This window comes from Pan paniscus, chromosome 22 (assembly GCF_029289425.2).
Source record: "Pan paniscus chromosome 22, NHGRI_mPanPan1-v2.0_pri, whole genome shotgun sequence".
In the NCBI taxonomy this organism is placed as follows: domain Eukaryota; kingdom Metazoa; phylum Chordata; class Mammalia; order Primates; family Hominidae; genus Pan; species Pan paniscus.
In genome coordinates, this window is record NC_073271.2 from 38,970,232 (window position 1) to 38,987,326 (window position 17,095).

The 17,095-nt window shown below is 50.0% G+C and overlaps 1 protein-coding gene across 1 annotated transcript; it reads right to left on the bottom strand.

The window, feature by feature from the left end:
* Window positions 1-8,911: 8,911 nt before the first annotated feature.
* ERVH48-1 (endogenous retrovirus group 48 member 1, envelope) lies at window positions 8,912-16,810 on the bottom strand. Its single transcript, NM_001309182.1, is given in 2 exon segments — window positions 8,912-10,945; window positions 16,558-16,810. A coding segment is annotated over 1 exon segment (477 nt). The 5' UTR covers window positions 10,661-10,945; window positions 16,558-16,810; the 3' UTR covers window positions 8,912-10,183.
* Between the last annotated feature and the right edge of the window lie 285 nt (window positions 16,811-17,095).

The window sequence follows — 17,095 nt, forward strand, 5'->3', positions numbered from 1 at the left end:
TGCAGTGGCACATTCTCGGCTCACTGCAACTTCCGCCTCCTGGGTTCAAGTGATTCTCCCACCTCAGCCTCCCGAGTAGGTGGGATTACAGGTACTCACCACCAGGTCCAGCTAACTTTTGTATTTTTAGTAGAGACAGGGTTTCACCATGTTGGCCAGGCTGGTCTCGAACTCCTGACCTCAGATGGTCTGCCCACCTCCGCCTCCCAAAGTGCTGGGATTACAGGCGTGAGCCACTGCGCCCGGCCACTTTCACACTTTTTACAGTGAGTGGTGAATTAGCAACAGTAACACTGATTATCCAACATATATTTTGGAATATCTACTATGTGCAAGGAATTTTTCTTAAACTCTTAAGGTTATGAATCACTGGGCAAATCCATATAATTAGAGAATTTTAAGTGCTTTAGAGCGGTGTGATTCTACTGTGCTCAGCCTAGTCAATTTAGCATTAAACTGATTATCAGCTGAGTATCAATAATGTAATAGTGACTTCTTTTATTTTTTTCGAGATGGAGTCTCTGTTGCCCAGGCTGGAGTCCAGCGGCACAATCTCAACTCACTGCAACCTCCGCCTCCTGGGTTCAAGTGATTCTCCTGCCTTACTTAGCCTCTTGAGTAGCTGGTACTACAGGCTCGCGCCACCATGCCTGGCTAATTTTTTTTGTATTTTTAGTAGAGATGGGGTTTCACCATCTTGGCCAGGCTGGTCTTAAACTCCTGACCTCATGATCTACCTGCCTCGGCCTCCCAAAATGCTGGGATTATAGGCGTGAGCCACTGCACCCAGCCAGTAATAGTGACTTCTAATCCTACAGCCCTGGTTTTTGATCATTAGAAACAGGAGTTTTGGCCAGGTGCAGTGGATAATTCCTGTAATCCCAGCGCTTTGGGAGGGCGAGGCGGGTGGAGCATCTGAGGTCAGGAGTTGAGACCAGCCTGGCCAACATAGTGAAACCCCATCTCTACTAAAAATACAAAAATCAGCCAGGCATGCTAGTGGGTACTTGTAATCCCAGCTACTCAGGAAGCTGAGGCAGGAGAATCATTTGAACCTGGGAGGCGGAGGTTGCAGTGAGCAAGATCGTGCCATTGTACTCCAGCCTGGGCAACAGGAGTGAAACTCAATCAACAAAAAGGAACAGGAATGTTACTAATTCTAACTACTGCATTGCAAACGAATTGTATTGCAGTATTTTACCATCAGAAAAGGAAGGGAATTGTTTTGTTTGCCTCTGTTAGATATTTTATATAAACTTGAGGACATTTTCATTGGTGAGATTCGGAAGAGGTGAAGTTTCGTGCAGTACAGGGACGAAGTAGGAAGAGGTGAAGTTTCGTGCAGTACAGGGACGGAGTAGGAAGAGGTGAAGTTTCGTGCAGTACAGGGACGGAGTAGGAAGAGGTGAAGTTTCGTGCGTACAGGGACGGAGTAGGAAGAGGTGAAGTTTCGTGCAGTGCAGGGACGGAGTAGGAAGAGGTGAAGTTTCGTGCAGTGCAGGGACGGAGTAGGAAGAGATGAAGTTTCGTGCAGTGCAGGGACGGAGTAGGAAGAGGTGAAGTTTCGTGCAGTACAGGGACGGAGTAGGAAGAGGTGAAGTTTCGTGCAGTGCAGGGACGAAGTTGCTCCCCGCTGGCCACAGGCACTCAGTGAGCTATTTTACCTATTTAGGGTTTCTGGGTTGGCCAAGTAACCTCCCATCCCTTGTGATAGATAACTTTAAGTCACACCTTTGGGGGCAATGTGGGGGGCTCCTGTGCATCACATGGAGCACACTCCCCCAGCACTCTGCAGAGACAGACCCCCAGTCTGACTTAGAGAAAGTAACCAATGTAGGTGAGGGCCAGGGCACGGTGGCTTACGCCTGTAATCCCAGCACTTTGGGAAGCCAAGGCGGATGGATCACTTGAGGTCAGGAGTTTGAGACCAGCCTGGCCAACATGGTGAAACCCTGTGTCTACTAAAAATACAAAAATTAGCCGACTGTGGTGGTGCATGCCTGTAATCCCAGCTATTCAAGAGGCTGAGGCAGGAGAATCGCTTGAACCCGGGAGGCGGGGTTTGCAGTAAGCCGAGATCATGCCATTGCACTCAGTCTGGGTGACAGCGTGAGACTGCATCTCAAAAAAAAAATTTTTTTTTTAAATATCAAAATTGAAAACTAGTGTTGTGGTCATCTGCCTCAGATTGTGTTACCACACGGGAGACTTAGCAACTCAGCCAGATTCTTCTAAACACATTTTTTATAATAAAAGTGGTAAAACTACATTACCAAAAAGAATATAGTAAACTTACCTAAAATCCACTATGCTAACCCAGCCTTTTTTTTTTTTTTTGAGACAGCCTCACTCTTGCCCGGAGGAGTGGTGCGACCTCAGCTCACTGCAGCCTTGTCCTCCCAGGCCCAAGCAATCCTCCCATCTCAGCCCACTTTGTAGCTGGGACTGTAGGCACTGGCCACCATGCCCGCCTAATTTTTGTATTTTTTGTAGAGACAGGGTTCAAGAGATCTGCCTGCCTCGGCCCCAGAAAGTGCTGGGATTGCAGGCGTGAGCCCCCATGCCCAGCCATTAACATCTTACAGGATTCCCCAGTGGTGGTGGTAGGTGTAACCATTTTAATGTACCTACAACTTTTCTATCCTGCTATTTGCATTTTTTGGTTTTTCATTTAATAGTTCTCAAGCTGGGATCCGTGGAACTACTGTGATGGGTGGTGATGCTTTGGAAATGGAAATTCCCTTAATATTAAAATGAACATGAATATATTTTGATTTGCATATATTTTTAAGATAAAGCATGAGACTTGTATAAAGTTCTTTCCAGGCTGGGCGTGGTGGCTCATGCCTGTAATCCCTGCACTTTGGAAGGCTGAGGCGGATGGATCACCTGAGGTCGGGAGTTTGAGACCAGCCTGACTAACATGGTGAAACCCCCTCTCTACTAAAGTTACAAAATTAGCCGGGCGTGTTGGTGCATGCCTGTAATCCCAGCTACTCGAGAGGCTGAGGCAGGAAAATCACTTGAACCCAGGAGGCAGAGGTTGCAGTGAGTGGAGATTGCACCATTGCACTCCAGCCTGGGCAACAGCAAAACTCCGTCTCAAAAAAATAAAGTTCTTCCCTTAGAACTAGTCCTGTTGGGCTAGTCTTTCTGGGATTTTGGTTTACTCTCCTCCACCCATTGGAAGGGCTTAAAACCCAATAGCCAGCACCAAGCACAGCTCTGCATTTTGTAGCTATCACTGCAGATGACTTCTTGATAGTCCATCTGGTGGCAATACAGTGGTCACCCAAGGGGCCATTGTTTGGGTCTATGTGATTTCCCACGTTCTGTCGGAGGCCGGGTGCAGTGCCTCACGCCTGTAATCCCAGCACTTTGGGAGGCTGAGGTGGGCAGATCACGAGGTCAGGAGATCGAGACCGTCCTGGCTAACACGGTGAAACCCCGTCTCTACTAAAAATACAAAAAATTGGCCAGGTGCGGTGGCTCACGCCTGTAATCCCAGCACTTTGAGAGGCTGAGGTGGGCAGATCACGAGGTCAGGAGATCGAGACCATCCTGGCTAACACGGTGAAACCCCGTCTCTATTAAAAATACAAAAAATTAGCCGGGCGTGGTGGCGGGCGCCTGTAGTCCCAGCTACTTGGGAGGCTGAGGCAGGAGAATGGCGTGAACCCAGGAGGCAGAGCTTGCAGTGAACCGAGATAGCCTCACTGCACTCCAGCCTGGGCAAAAGAGCAAGACTCCGTCTCAAAAAAAAAAAAATTAGCCGGGCGTGGTGGTGGGTGCCTGTAGTCCCAGCTACTCGGGAGGCTGAGACAGGAGAATGGTGTGAACCCAGGAGGCAGAGCTTGCAGTGAGCCGAGATTGTGCCACTGCACTCCAGCCTGGGCGACAGAGCAAGACTCCGTCTCAAAAAATAAATTAATTAATTTAATTAAATAAGTGGGTGTTTTAAGTGCTCAGCTTCCTTGGTTCTACCACCTTCTCTCCCTGACCCTCCTTCCCTTTCCCCCTGACCTTGGCCTTTATTCTAGAACGGATCTGAAGCAATAGGATATAAAAAATTCACAACTGCTAAAACAGTGTTCCTTCTAGTGTAATTTTCACCCTTAGAGACCTGTCTGTAGTAAACATTATTTGAAATGCCTACTATATGCTAGGCACTATGCCTCGGCCACGGGTTCAGACATGATCGAGACAGCCTGCCTTCTCTGAGTGTATGGCCTGGGAAAGGGGGCAGCTGAGAGACAGATGCATGGCGATGTGCCGGATAACAGACGTAGAAGGCAGAGGCAGGGGAGCTGTCTGGGGAGAGGCAAAGGTGGGGATTCATCAGAGAAGGCTTTGAAGGACATGATGCCTAACCTGGATGTCGAAAGGGATTTTGCCAGGAGCACAGGGCACTGGTGGAGGGAGCCCTGGAGGGCAGTCCTCAAGGCCTCCGGATGGGTGTGAGAGGCACTGGGGCTGAAGCAGCATCTGGGTTTGAGGAAGCCACAGCCCCTTGGCTCTCCACTGCAGTCTCAGAGCAGCCTCAGGCTGAGTAAGTGGCTGAGGCCAATCCTTTAGGAAAGGGCACCACGCCTGGCTAATTTTTGTGTTTATACTAGAGTCAGGATTTCACCATTTTGGCCAGGCTGGTCTCAAATTCCTGGCTTCAAGCTATCTCTCCCCCTCAGCCTCCCAAAGTGCAGGGATTACAGCAGGAGCCACCGTGCTGGCCCATATATGCCATCTTTCAACTGCCTGTATTCAGAGACTCTGTCACCTCCTCAAGCCCTTCGTGGGAGGAAAACTAGACAGTGAAATCCAGCCAAACAAGAGATGAACTAACATTAAAAATTCAAAAATTGGGCCAGGCACGGTGGCTCATGTTTGTAATCCCAGCACTTTGGGAAGCTGAGACGGGTGGATCACCTGAGGTCAGGAGTTTCAGACCAGCCTGGCCAACATGGCGAAACCCCATCTCTACCTAAAAATACAAAAATTAGCTGGGCATGATGGCGGGCGCCTGTAATCCCAGCTACTTGGGAGGCTATGGCAGTAAAATCGCTTGAACCTGGGAGGCAGAAGTTGCAGTGAGCCGAGACCACGCCCTTGCACTCCAGCCTGGGCAACAAGAGTGAAAGTCATCTCAAAAAAGAAAAAGAAAAAAATCAAGAATTGAAGGCCACAGTAGTACTGGGGGAGAACTTAGAACCTATTTGCCTGTGAATTAAGGCTAAACAACTATGGAGATTACAAGACAGAATGAGAGTGTTATAAACCCTAACAAGTAAACAGAAGATAAACCAAGAACCTGGAGGACACAAATAGGAACTTGGGAGGTAGCCCAGGAGAACTCCTCAGCTCATCCTTCAGAGCAAATGAGTCAGTACTATGCGGAATAGACACCTGGCAGGATGGAGATGAGAAATGTAAAATAGAAACTTGGAGGCCGGACGTGGTGGCTTACACCAGTAATCCCAGCACTGTGGGAGGCCGAAGTGGGCAGATCACCTGCGGTTAGAAGTTCGAGACCAGCCTGGCCAACATGGTGAAACCCCGTCTCTACTAAAAACCCAAAAATTAGCCAAGCATCATAGCGCTGGCCTATAATCTCAGTTACCTGGGAGACTGCGGCAGGAGAATTGCTTGAACCTGGGAGGCGGAGGTTGCGGTGAGCCAAGATCATGCCACTGTACTCCAGCCTGGGCAACAGAGTGAGACTCCGTCTCTAAATAAATAAATAAAATAAAAAGCAACTCTTGGCCAGGCACATTGGCTCATGCCTGGAATCGCAGCACTTTGGGAGGCTGACATGGGAGGGTCACGAGCTCAGATGTTCGAGACCCGCCTGGGCAACATAGTGAGACCCTGTCTCAAAATAAATAAATAAAAATAAAGAAGCAACTCTTTTAGCATTATAAGATAGGGCAGAGGAAAAAAAGAAACAACTCTTCTTACCAAAAAAGGTTGAAAATATCCCTTCTGTTGTCCCCGCCCACAATGTCTTAAACCTAGCAGGTGCTGACCTAAAGGAAGAAGCAGGGGTGGCCAGGCGCGGGGGCTCACGCCTGTCATTCCAGCACTTTAGGAGGCCAGGCGCAGTGGCTCACGCCTGGAATCCCAGCACTTCGGTAGGCCGAGGCGGGCAGATCACGAGGTCAGGAGATCGAGACCATCCTGGCTAACACGGTGAAACCCCGTCTCTACTAAAAATACAAAACATTAGCTGGGCATGGTGGCAGATGCCTGTAGTCCCGGCTACTCAGGAGGCTGAAGCAGGAGAATGGCATGAACCTGGGAGGTGGAGCTTGCAGTGAGCCGATATCACATCACTGCATTCCAGCCTGGGCAATAGAGCGAGACTCTGTCTCAAAAACAGAAAAAAGAAGCAGGAGCAAAACTCATGTAAGTAGAGATTCTCTGGGCCAAGTTTATGGACTGCAAGCCAGGAGCACTGACTCAAGTGGCCCCGAATATCCATGCTGTGATTAGCTGCAGTTACAAGTGGTATTTTGTTGTTTTGTTTTTGAGAAGGGGTCTCACTCTGTCCCGGCTGGAGTTCAGTGATATTTTGTTGTTTTTCTTTTTTTGAGAAGGGGTCTCAGTCTGTCACCCAGGCTGGAGTGCAGTGGCTCAATCTCGTCTCATTGCAAGCTCCGCCTCCTGGGTTCAGGCGATTCTCCCACCTCAGCCTCCAGAGTAGCTAGGACTTCAGGCGTGCACCACTATGCCCAGCTTTTTTTTTTTTTTTTTTTGAAACAGGTCTTTATTCACTAGAGATTTTAATTACTGGAATCCCCAAAAGAATATGATGAGACTTCAGTATATTACTTTCCAGGGGTAGGGGATAGGGGAAAATCTATATTTTTGTACAATTTATTTTTATTTATTTATTTATTTATTTTTATTGATCATTCTTGGGTGTTTCTCGCAGAGGGGGATTTGGCAGGGTCATAGGACAATAGTGGAGGGAAGGTCAGCAGAGCAGATAAACATGTGAACAAAGGTCTCTGGTTTTCCTAGGCAGAGGACCCTGCGGCCTTCCGCAGTGTTTGTGTCCCTGGGTACTTGAGATTAGGGAGTGGTGATGACTCTTAACGAGCATGCTGCCTTCAAGCATCTGTTTAACAAAGCACATCTTGCACCACCCTTAATCCATTTAACCCTGAGTGGACACAGCACATGTTTCAGAGAGCACAAGGTTGGGGGTAAGGTCACAGATCAACAGGATCCCAAGGCAGAAGAATTTTTCTTAGTACAGAACAAAATGCAAAGTCTCCCATGTCTACTTCTCTCTACACAGACACGGCAACCATCCGATTTCTCAATCTTTTCCCCACCTTTCCCGCCTTTCTATTCCACAAAACCGCCATTGTCATCATGGCCCGTTCTCAATGAGCTGTTGGGTACACCTCCCAGACGGGGTCGTGGCCCGGCAGAGGGGCTCCTCACTTCCCAGTAGGGGCGGCCGGGCAGAAGCGCCCCTCACCTCCCGGTTGGGGTGGCTGGCCGGGCGGGGGGCTGACCCCCCCCACCTCCCTCCCGGACGGCGCGGCTGGCTGTATGCCCAGCTTTTTAAAAATTTTTTTGTAGAGATGGGGTTTCACCATGTTACCCAGGCTGCTCTCGAACTCCTGGACTCAAGCAATCTGCCTGCCTCAGACTCCCAAAGTGCTGGGATTACAAGCGTGATCCACTACTCCAGGCCTAAAAGTGGGTTTGGTTTAGTTTGTTTTTTGAGACAAGAGTCTCGCTCTGTGGCACAGGTTGGAGCGCAGTGGCTCGATCTCGGCTCACTGCAACCTCCGCCTCCCTGGGTGTTTTGTATTCTTAGTAGAGACAGGGTTTCACTATGTTGGTCAGGCTGGTCTCGAACTCCTGACCTTGTGATCCATCTGCCTCAGCCTCCCAAAGTACTGGGATTACAGGCATGAGCCACCGTGCCCAGCCTAGTTTTGTTTTCTTGAGACAGCGTCTCAGTGGTGTGACCTCTGCTCACTGCAGCCTCTGGCTCCTGAGCTTAAGTGATCCTCCCATGTTGCCCATGTGAAAGAAAAATATTTTGGGCCCCAAAATCACTAAGGAAAAGTCAAGCTGGACACTGCTTAAGGGAAACCTGCCTCCCATTCTATTCAAAGTCACTCCTCTGCTCACTGAGATAGATGCATATCTCATTGCCTCCTTTGGAAAGGCTGATCAGAAACTCAAAAGAATGCAGCCTCCAGTGTCTCACCTTTCTGTGCCCAGCAAACTCCCTCCCCGCTTGGAGTGTTCCTGCCTTTGCTTCAAGTTGTCCCACCTTTCCAGAAGAACCAAGGTGCTTCTTACATATATTGATTGGTGTCTCATATCTCCCTAAAATGTATAAAACCAAGCTGTGGCCCAACCACCCTGGGGACATGTCATCAGTGCAAGGCTCTTGCATTGGTTGGAACCACGAGAGCGCGCCAACAGACAACACGAGGCGGTGTGGAGCAACACGCTGTTTTAATGAGCGCCTGCATGCAGACAGGCTGAGGCCTAAAATGGCATCAGCCCCAAGTGAAGACGGGGCAGGGGTTTTATAGTCCTCTGTAAACAGGAATTGTCCCAGCCTAACGTGACTGCTATGTAGTACCAGGGCGACCTCCCTCTTGATCTTCAGGGGGTACGTGTCTTCCAGCCAGCTCTCTTCCTGCCTCTGCTATCTTGCTGCTGGTGCAAGTTTGTACCTTGGGACTGGGCCTGAGGAGGAGGAGTTATTCATCCCGCAAGCTTTCAGGCCCCGAGGAGAATCTTCCATTCCTGTCTATTTGGTTATAGAAAAGGGGATGGGACGACTTTCTCAATAACTACTTCAGGCGTGACATAGGGGTGGCGTGGGCACCTTGGAAAAAGAAAAACTTAATTTTTGGGGTATTCTTGAGAGACGGGTTGGTATCCATCGTGCCGCTGTAGCAGGAGCATCGTCTGTATTGTCAGGAGGTTAACTGTAGTTTCAACAAGAGTTTTAATGGGATACCACAGGGGAGAAGCAGGAGGACCCCCGTGATGAAAATGACTGTCCCCACCAGCATTTTAAATCCTCCTAAATTAGAGAACCACCCTCCTAGAAGGTTTGTTGGGTCCCATCCCTTCCAGGTTTGGACTGGTACACGGGCTACTTTTCTGATGTTTGAAGCGATTTCTAGAACCACTTCTCCATTATTGCCTATGTTAAGACAGCAATTGGAGATATTCAACTTACCACAGCCCGCACCCTCTTCTGCTAACAAGTAGTCTAGTGCCAGCCTGTTTTGATAAATTGCCGCGCGCATTTGGTTTTGTTGTTGCGCGAGCATTTCTAGGGCTGAGGCAGTTTGGTTAGTGATTATCTCTAGAACAGCTTGTAGTCTAATCGCTCTATTTGGCATATATATGGGAGTGCGATAACCCCATGAACCATCCTCTGCCCAAGTGGCAGGACCATAGTATTCAATGATCCGTTGCGGAGGCCACTCGTCCTCTCACAATCTTTGGCTCCCTCCTACCTCCAAGGATCGTTTTTCTCTGGTTATCATACACAGGGACTCTGAGGGTGTTGCCCGCCTGCTTCAGAATAAAAAGAATCCAGGTTGAATTGTGCCTAGGAAGCAAGTACCTTGCCAGTGATAAGGTAGCTGTGAGTAAGCCTGGGTTCCCCATATCCACAGGAATCCGTCAGTGGCAGTCCATTGTCGGCTGGTGTTCCTAGGATTGTCGCATAGTGCACTTAGGCGGAGGTATGCGGCATAAGGGTTAGTGGTGTTTGTACAGTACCAGGCCTTTTTTGACAAGACACAATTGAGGTAGCTTAAGTTAGAAGGAGACCAGGCTCCGGGGGGTAACCTTGGCCACCACTCAGCTATGGAGGCATTGACTGTTAGGGTTTGGTGACGGGTTTTCACCTACGGAGCGATGGGTTTTATCAGTCCACTTGCGGGATATGCACACCGTCCCTCATACTGGGTTGATAAGTGTCCAGGACTGCGGGCATTCCTGAGGAGTGAAAGTGAGTCTGGAGTTTTGGGATGCCAGTAAGTAAGGGGGAATGTCTATCCCGTCCCACAGCCACTGTTCACTCATAAAGCTCCCCTGCATACCCAACAACTGGACACATTCATGGTAAGCACAATGGTTCTCCTAGATCTACAAACAGGTTTTTTCCTGGCTTAGGAAGGAATGCATCTGCTTATAGTTTTTGTATAAAGGAATGGAAATGCCGCGGGCGATTTTCAGGGGGAGTTGTTGGTTTTGAGGCTTTGGCTATAATCTGTTCTCTCTTTATGTCCTCAAGCACCTGAGTGTTTACTCCCCACTGTCCAATTTTGGTGAAGCAAAGCCACTGCTTCCCTCTGGGGCAAATAGCCCCATTACGACTGCCACATACTCCTAGATTCTTTACTTTATAATAACTCTTTCCTGATTCAACACATTCCTCGATTAAGTTTCCATAACAGGATCTTTCTATATGAGTATGGTAAGTAAAGTATTGTTGCATCTCCCCTCTGTAGTGCAAAGACTGATAACACTCACGGCAGCTCGGAGGGGCTGCTGTGGACAGCAGGACAGCTACTGACAGTATTAGGGTCGTGGTGAGGGATATTCCCGTATTAAGACTTTTGGTTGGAAGAGAGGTATAGAAAGTGGTTGGGTAGATACAGGCCATTCCTGGAAGCACGTGGTTAGTCTTCCTTGTGTTTTGGTTTTAAGAAAAAAATGTTGGTTAATTTAAACTTGGTAGGAGAAATTGGCCCAGACGAACACTTAGCTGTTAATGTTTTGGAGGAAGAAGCCGCCTTGGGGGTGAGCTTGACCCTGGTGCGATGGATCCAGCTGGGGAGTCCTCGGACTCTCACTGCAGTTGGTGTGCTGAGTATCACAGTGTAGGGGCCTGTCCACTTCGGTGGTAGCTTTTTGTGAGGGTCAGGTTGGCCGATAAACACGTCTGTGCCTGCAAGACAGTTATGATGTTGAGAGGATAAGGCGGTCTCGGCAGGGAGAGGCATGGCCTCACTCACTGCTTCACGAATGAAAGACCGTGTCTGGATGAAGGAGGGGAGGTAATTCCCGAGTGGCTGAGAGTCTGTTAAGGGTGGAGGCCCTAGGACAAAAGTTCGGCCATACATGACCTCAAAGGGACTATACAAAAAGGCTGCCTTTGGTGTTGCCAGAGTCTCATGAGGGCGAAAGGGAGACTTCTCATCCACAACTGGCAGATTTCTAGAGTGAGCTTGGTGAGTTGGGCTTTAAGGACAGAGTTGACCTTTTCAACTTAGCCTGAAGATTGAGGCTGGTAGGGTGTGTGGAGAACCCATTTTATTCCCAAGGATGTAGAGGCGCCTTGGGTGATTTGGCTGATAAAGGCAGGCCCGTTATTGGACCGGATGGATGTTGGGAGTCTGAAACAGGGAATTATATGCATGTTGAGAGTTTGTGTGATGATATTTGCACCTTCTGAAGTTGTTGGGAATGCTTCTACCCTCCTGGAGAAAGTACAGACAAAGACTAGAAGATAGCGGAGCCATTTATGGGGCGGCATGTGAATAAGTCTACCTGCCAATCCTGCCCGGGTACCTTGCCCTGGGCTTGGTGGGTAGGAAAAGGCGGTGGCCAGAGGGAACCCTGGGGTGACATTGAGTGGCAGATAGAGCAGGACTGGGTGATCTCTCGAACAGGGCTGGAAAGATGAGGACAAATGAGGATAGGGCGGAGACGTTGCAGGACAGCTTTGTACCCGACATGGAAAGAGTTGTGGAGGCTTTGGAGGACAGGGATTGTTTGAGAGTGAGGACAGCGAAGCGCACTTCCTTGACATACCGTGGTCCTTGTTTTTGAAGGTTTTGGGCTTGGCAGTCCTCCTTTTCTTCTGGGGAGTAAAGAGGAGAGAACGAGGACAGGGAAAGAAACCGACCTTGCACGGGTTGTAGGGCCATTTGTTTGGCTACTCTATCTGCTAAAGCATTTCTGGCCAATATAGGATTGTCTGGGGTTTGGTGGCCCCTGCAGTGAATGATGGCAAGTTTCTGCGGGAGCCTGGCAACCTGAAGGAGCTTGCTGATGAGAGCATTTATGACAGGGGTGTTGTTTGCAGTTAGGAAACCCCCTTCTTTCCAGATGGACAAGTGTGAGTGCACTACGTGGAACGCATAATGAGAATCTGAATACATGTCCAGCTGCTCGAGTGAGAGCTCAAGTGAGGACGATGAGTTCAGCCTTTTGGGAGGTGGTTCCTAGGGGGAGCAGATTAGCTTCAATAGCGTGGGTGGGTGACACTATAGCATAGCCAGCATGTTGGCGTCCTTGATGTAGGAAGGAGCTGCCATCTACAAACCAAGTAAAGGAGGCATCTGGAAGGGGTTGGTCTGTTAGGTTTGGAAAAGGTAAGAAAAGTTTGAACAGTGTCCACACAGAAGTGTGCAGGGTCTTGGGAGGTAGTGGCTTCAGGTAAGAGTGTGGCCGGGTTTAGACAGGAGCTGGTTAGCACGGTGATCTGGGGGGTTTCTATGAATAAAGCATACAGTTGGAGGAGCCGTGGGGCAGAGATGAGACTTAGTACGCTGCGGTGAGCTAGCATGTCTTTGATGTTATGGGCTGACTAAACTGTTAGGTTGGCATCAAGAGATAGTTTTAGGCTTTCAAGGGTGAGGACAGCAGCTGCCACCAGTGCTTGGAAGCAAGCAGCCCATCCGAGAACTGTGGTTTCGAGCTGTTTAGAGAGGTAGGCAACAACCTGGAGGGCGGGTCCCTTAGACTGGGTTAGAACACGTAGTGCGAGTTCGTCGGGATAGAGGGAGAAAGGTTTGGTGAGGTCTGGGAGGGTGAGGATGGGGGCTGGGGTGACAGACTTCTGGAGTAGGCAGAAAGGTTGGGTAATAGGCTGTGCAGGGTTTAAAGGCTCATGGAGAGGGCCTTTAGCAGCTTGGTATAACAGTTTGGCTAGTAGAGCGAAGGAGGGAACCCAGAGCCTGAAATATCCCGCTAGTCCTAGAAAAGAGAGAATTTCTTGCTTAGTTTGCGGAGGCGGGAGGGACTGGAAGAGGGATATGTGGTCTGTTGTGAGCCCTTGGGTTCATGGGGTAAGAGCTAGGCCTAGATAGATGACTGAGGGGGTGCATGTTTGCGCTTTTTTAGGGGATACCTGATACCCCCACTCTGCCAGAAGTTTAAAGGAGAGATAGTATGGGCGTTGCAGTCTTTTTGAGAGGGGCTACACAGGAGCAGATCATCAAGGAGAGTGGACGGTTTTAGGGATAGGTACAGAGGTCATGAGCAAGGGCCTGTCCAAAAAGGTGGGTGCTGTCTCTAAAACCTTGAGGTAGTAGGCACCAGTGAGCTGATGTGAAAGGTGGGTGTTGGGGTCTTCCCACATAACAGCAAAGAGGTCTTGAGAATCAGGGTGCAAATGAATTGTGGAAAAAAGCATCCTTTAGGTCTAGGACAGAAAAATGGGTGGTATTGGAGGGAATTTTGGAAAGTAAAGTGTATGGGTTAGGAACTACTGGACATACTGGGAGTACAGTTTGGTTAATGAGCCTGAAGTCCTGGACTAAGCGGTAAGTTCCATCTGGCTTTTTAACAGGTAGAATTGGTGTGTTTAAAAGGGAGTTTGTTGGGCGGAGGAGGTGACTGGCGAGGAGGCGAGAAATGATAAGCTATAGGCCTACAAGAGCTGCTTAGGGGATTGGATACTGCTTCTGTGATAGGAACTGGGTGGGGATTTTAAGGGTAATGCAGAAGGGGGTGTGGTGTTTTGCAACTGAGGGTGTGGAAGTATCTCAAAACAGCGGGGTTAACCACAGATGGGGGATAAGGAAAGGTTGCATGTTTTAGGGTGGGAAGTTGCAGGAGTAGAAGAAAGTTAGAAGCCCTGGAGGGGTCTGGGTGGATGCGTTGGGTACTATGGGGAACGTGGGAGTGGAGAGTGGTGTGGAGTTTTGAAAGCATGGCTCTGCCTAGGAGTGGAGTTGGGCATGAGGGCAGGACTAAGAGTGAGTGAAGGAAAAGGCATGAAGGGAGCAGAAGGGTGGAGGGGGGCTCGGGATTTGGAGACCATCAGTTGTCCATCAATTCCCACAACAGAGACCTGGGAGGACTCGGTGAGTCCTGAAAAATTAGGTAAAGCAGAGTAGGTTGACTTGATATTAATTTTAAAAACACACCGGCCTACCTGCCGCTATCAGGGTTACCCTTGGCTCAGATGAGGCAATGGTAGTTGCCGGGTGTCCGTTCCAGGGCACTGTCAGTCTTCAGCGGCAAGGCGGATGAGATCGAGTAGGTTTTGGCCGGCTCAGGAAGGGATGGAGGCGGTCCTTGCAGGGGCCGCTCACAGTCCGACTTCCAGTGGGGTCCTCTGCAGAGGGGGCACGGCCTGGGGGGCTTACCTGGGTTTGGGCATTGTCTGGACCGGTGGCCTTCACTGCCACACTTGAAACAGGTGCCAGGTGGAGGTGGCTTGCTAGGAGGCTCCCGTGTGGAGCTGCGGCCCCGTGGGCCTGCAGGGCCCCCGATGGCGGAGGCAAGCATTCGAAACTCTGCCTGTTTTTGCCTTTCACTTTCCTCATCACAATTATTGAAGGCTTTGAGGGCTAAATTGAGAAGGTCTCATTGTGGGGTTTGAGGGCCATCGTCAAGCTTCTGAAGCTTGAGCTGGATATCAGGGATGGGTTGGGAGATGAACCGAAGGTTTAAGATAGTGGTTCCTTCTGGGCTGGCTGGGTCTAGGTTGGTATATTTTCTCATGGCTTCCGTTAAACAAGAGAGGAAAAAGGGCTGGGTTTTCGTCAGGACCTTGGGTGATTTCTGAAAGTTTTTCACAGTTTACCGCTTTATGGGCACACTTTTTGAGTCCTGCAAGGAGACACACAATCATGTGGTCTCGATGGCAGCATCCAAAGGCCCCATCTTGATAATCCCAGTGGGGGTCCTGGCTGGGGACTGCCTCTGTGCCAGCAGGCTGGGCGGCAGCTTGGTGATGAATTGTATCAGCATGTGCCTGAGCTAGGGTCCAGATACGGTCCCAGTCTTCTGGGGTGAGGGTGGAAGAGAGGATAATGTAGAGGTCATGCCAAGTTAGTTCATAAGACTGGGTAAGGTACTGAAACTCTCTAATATAAGAGGCAGGGTATTCTGGAAATAAACCGAGTCTTTTGTGAATTCAAGAGCGATCAGTGAGGGAGAAGGGAACATGAACTCTAATAAGACCTTCAGTTCCTGCTACTTCCCGAAGGGGGCATTCTAGCACAGACGCTGAAGTAAGGGTGGGGCATGGGCCAAAAGCAACGCCTGAATGAGTATAGGCGGGAAAGAAAAGCCGGAAGTGGTTCCTGCGGAGGGTTTGAAGGGGGAAGGGGGGTTGAGTTAATAGGCAGCAGAGGATAGATAGGAGCGGAAGGTGGCGGGGTGGGTTTACAGGCCTCAGGAGAGAGCGGTGGGGGAGGAGAATGGGTACAGGCAGTGCAAGAATTGTCCTGAGGAGAGGATGGTGTAGGAAAAGAAGTGGATACTCTTGGAGGCGGTGCTGGCTGGGAAGACAAAGAGGAGGCTTAGGGGATTAAAGAAGACGGTTGAGAGGAAGAGGCAGGGGCTGGAAGGGGTGGGCAGCAGTTGGCTGGATCCAACAAGGAAAAAGAGTTAGGGTCGGGAGGAGAACGGCGATCAGGGCGGCGAGAATGGAGGGGGAGGATTTGAACAGGTGAGCAAGAGCAGAGGCCGGGTTGTAATCTGAGTGTGAACAAGGCCTGGATATAAGGAATTTCTCCCCATTTTTCCAGCCGTCAGCAATAATTGCTTAAGTCAGTTAAAATTGTAAAGTCGTATGTTCCATTTGTGGCCCATTTGGACCCACTGTCCAATTTGTACTGTGGCCAGACTGAATTGCAATAAAAGAACAAGGTGCTTAGAGGGATATCTTGCCTGAGGTCTGAGGTTTGCAGGTTTTTCATGAGGCAGCCTAGAGGGCTGTCCTTTGGAATGGAAGACTGGGAATTTTCCATAATGGAGGGTAGGCTCAGGAGAACGGGAAAAGCAGACCGTCCTGGACAGCCGGAGGGAGACGATAAAAGGAGCGTTTGTCACCTCTGCCTTTTTCATTCCCAGAATGGGATCAACTGGCTTAGAGTCCCCCTAAGACCAGATGATCAGCGAGTGCCTGGCACACACCTTAGCATTTTTTTTTTTTTTTTGAGACAGAGTCTTGCTCTGTTACCCAAGCTAGAGTGCAGTGGCGCGATCTCTGCTCACTGCAACCTCCACCTCTGGGGTTCAAGCGATCCTCCTGCCTCAGCCTCCCGAGTAGCTGGGATTACAGGGGCCTGCCACTGTGCCCAGCTAATTTTTCTATTTTTAGTAGAGACGGAGTTTCACCATGTTGACCAGGCTGGTCTCGAACTCCTGACCTCGTGAATCCAACGGCCTTGGCCTCCCAAAGTGCTGGGATTACAGGCGTGAACCACCACGCCCAGCCATGCCATAGCCTTCTTGGACCCATGTTGGATTTTGGGGCTGGAGAAACCAAGAGAGGCCGTGTGGATTTTTCCCTGTTAACTGGGCTCCCAGGAAACTTACCAGTAGGCGAGATCAGTGACCGATGTGCATGCACGGAGAGGCGACTAGAGGCTGAGGAGCTTCCTTTGTCCGGCTGCTGTGGCCTGCTCTCCCAGATGGAGGGGTGGTAGGTCCACTGGGGACGTGGACGGAAGCCCCTCGCGGGTTTCAGGGCCAGACCCAAGGCTCTTGCATTGGTTGGAACCCGGAGAGCGCGCCAACAGACAACATGAGGCGGTGTGGAGCAACACGCTGTTTTAATAAGCGCCTGGATGCGGACAGACTGAGGCCTAGAATGGCATCAGCCCCAAGTGAGGAGGGGGCAGGGCTTTTATAGTTCTCTGTAAACAGGAATTGTCCCAGCCTGACGTGACTGCTATGTAGTACGCGGACGGCCTCCCCCTTGATCTTCAGAGAGTATGTGTCTTCCAGCCAGCTCTCTTCCTGCCTCTGCTATCTTGCTGCTGGTGCAAGTTTGCGCGTTGGGACTGGGCCTGAGGAGGAGGAGTCATTCATTCCCTCAAGCTTTCAGGCCCCTGGGAGAATCTTTCAATCAGGA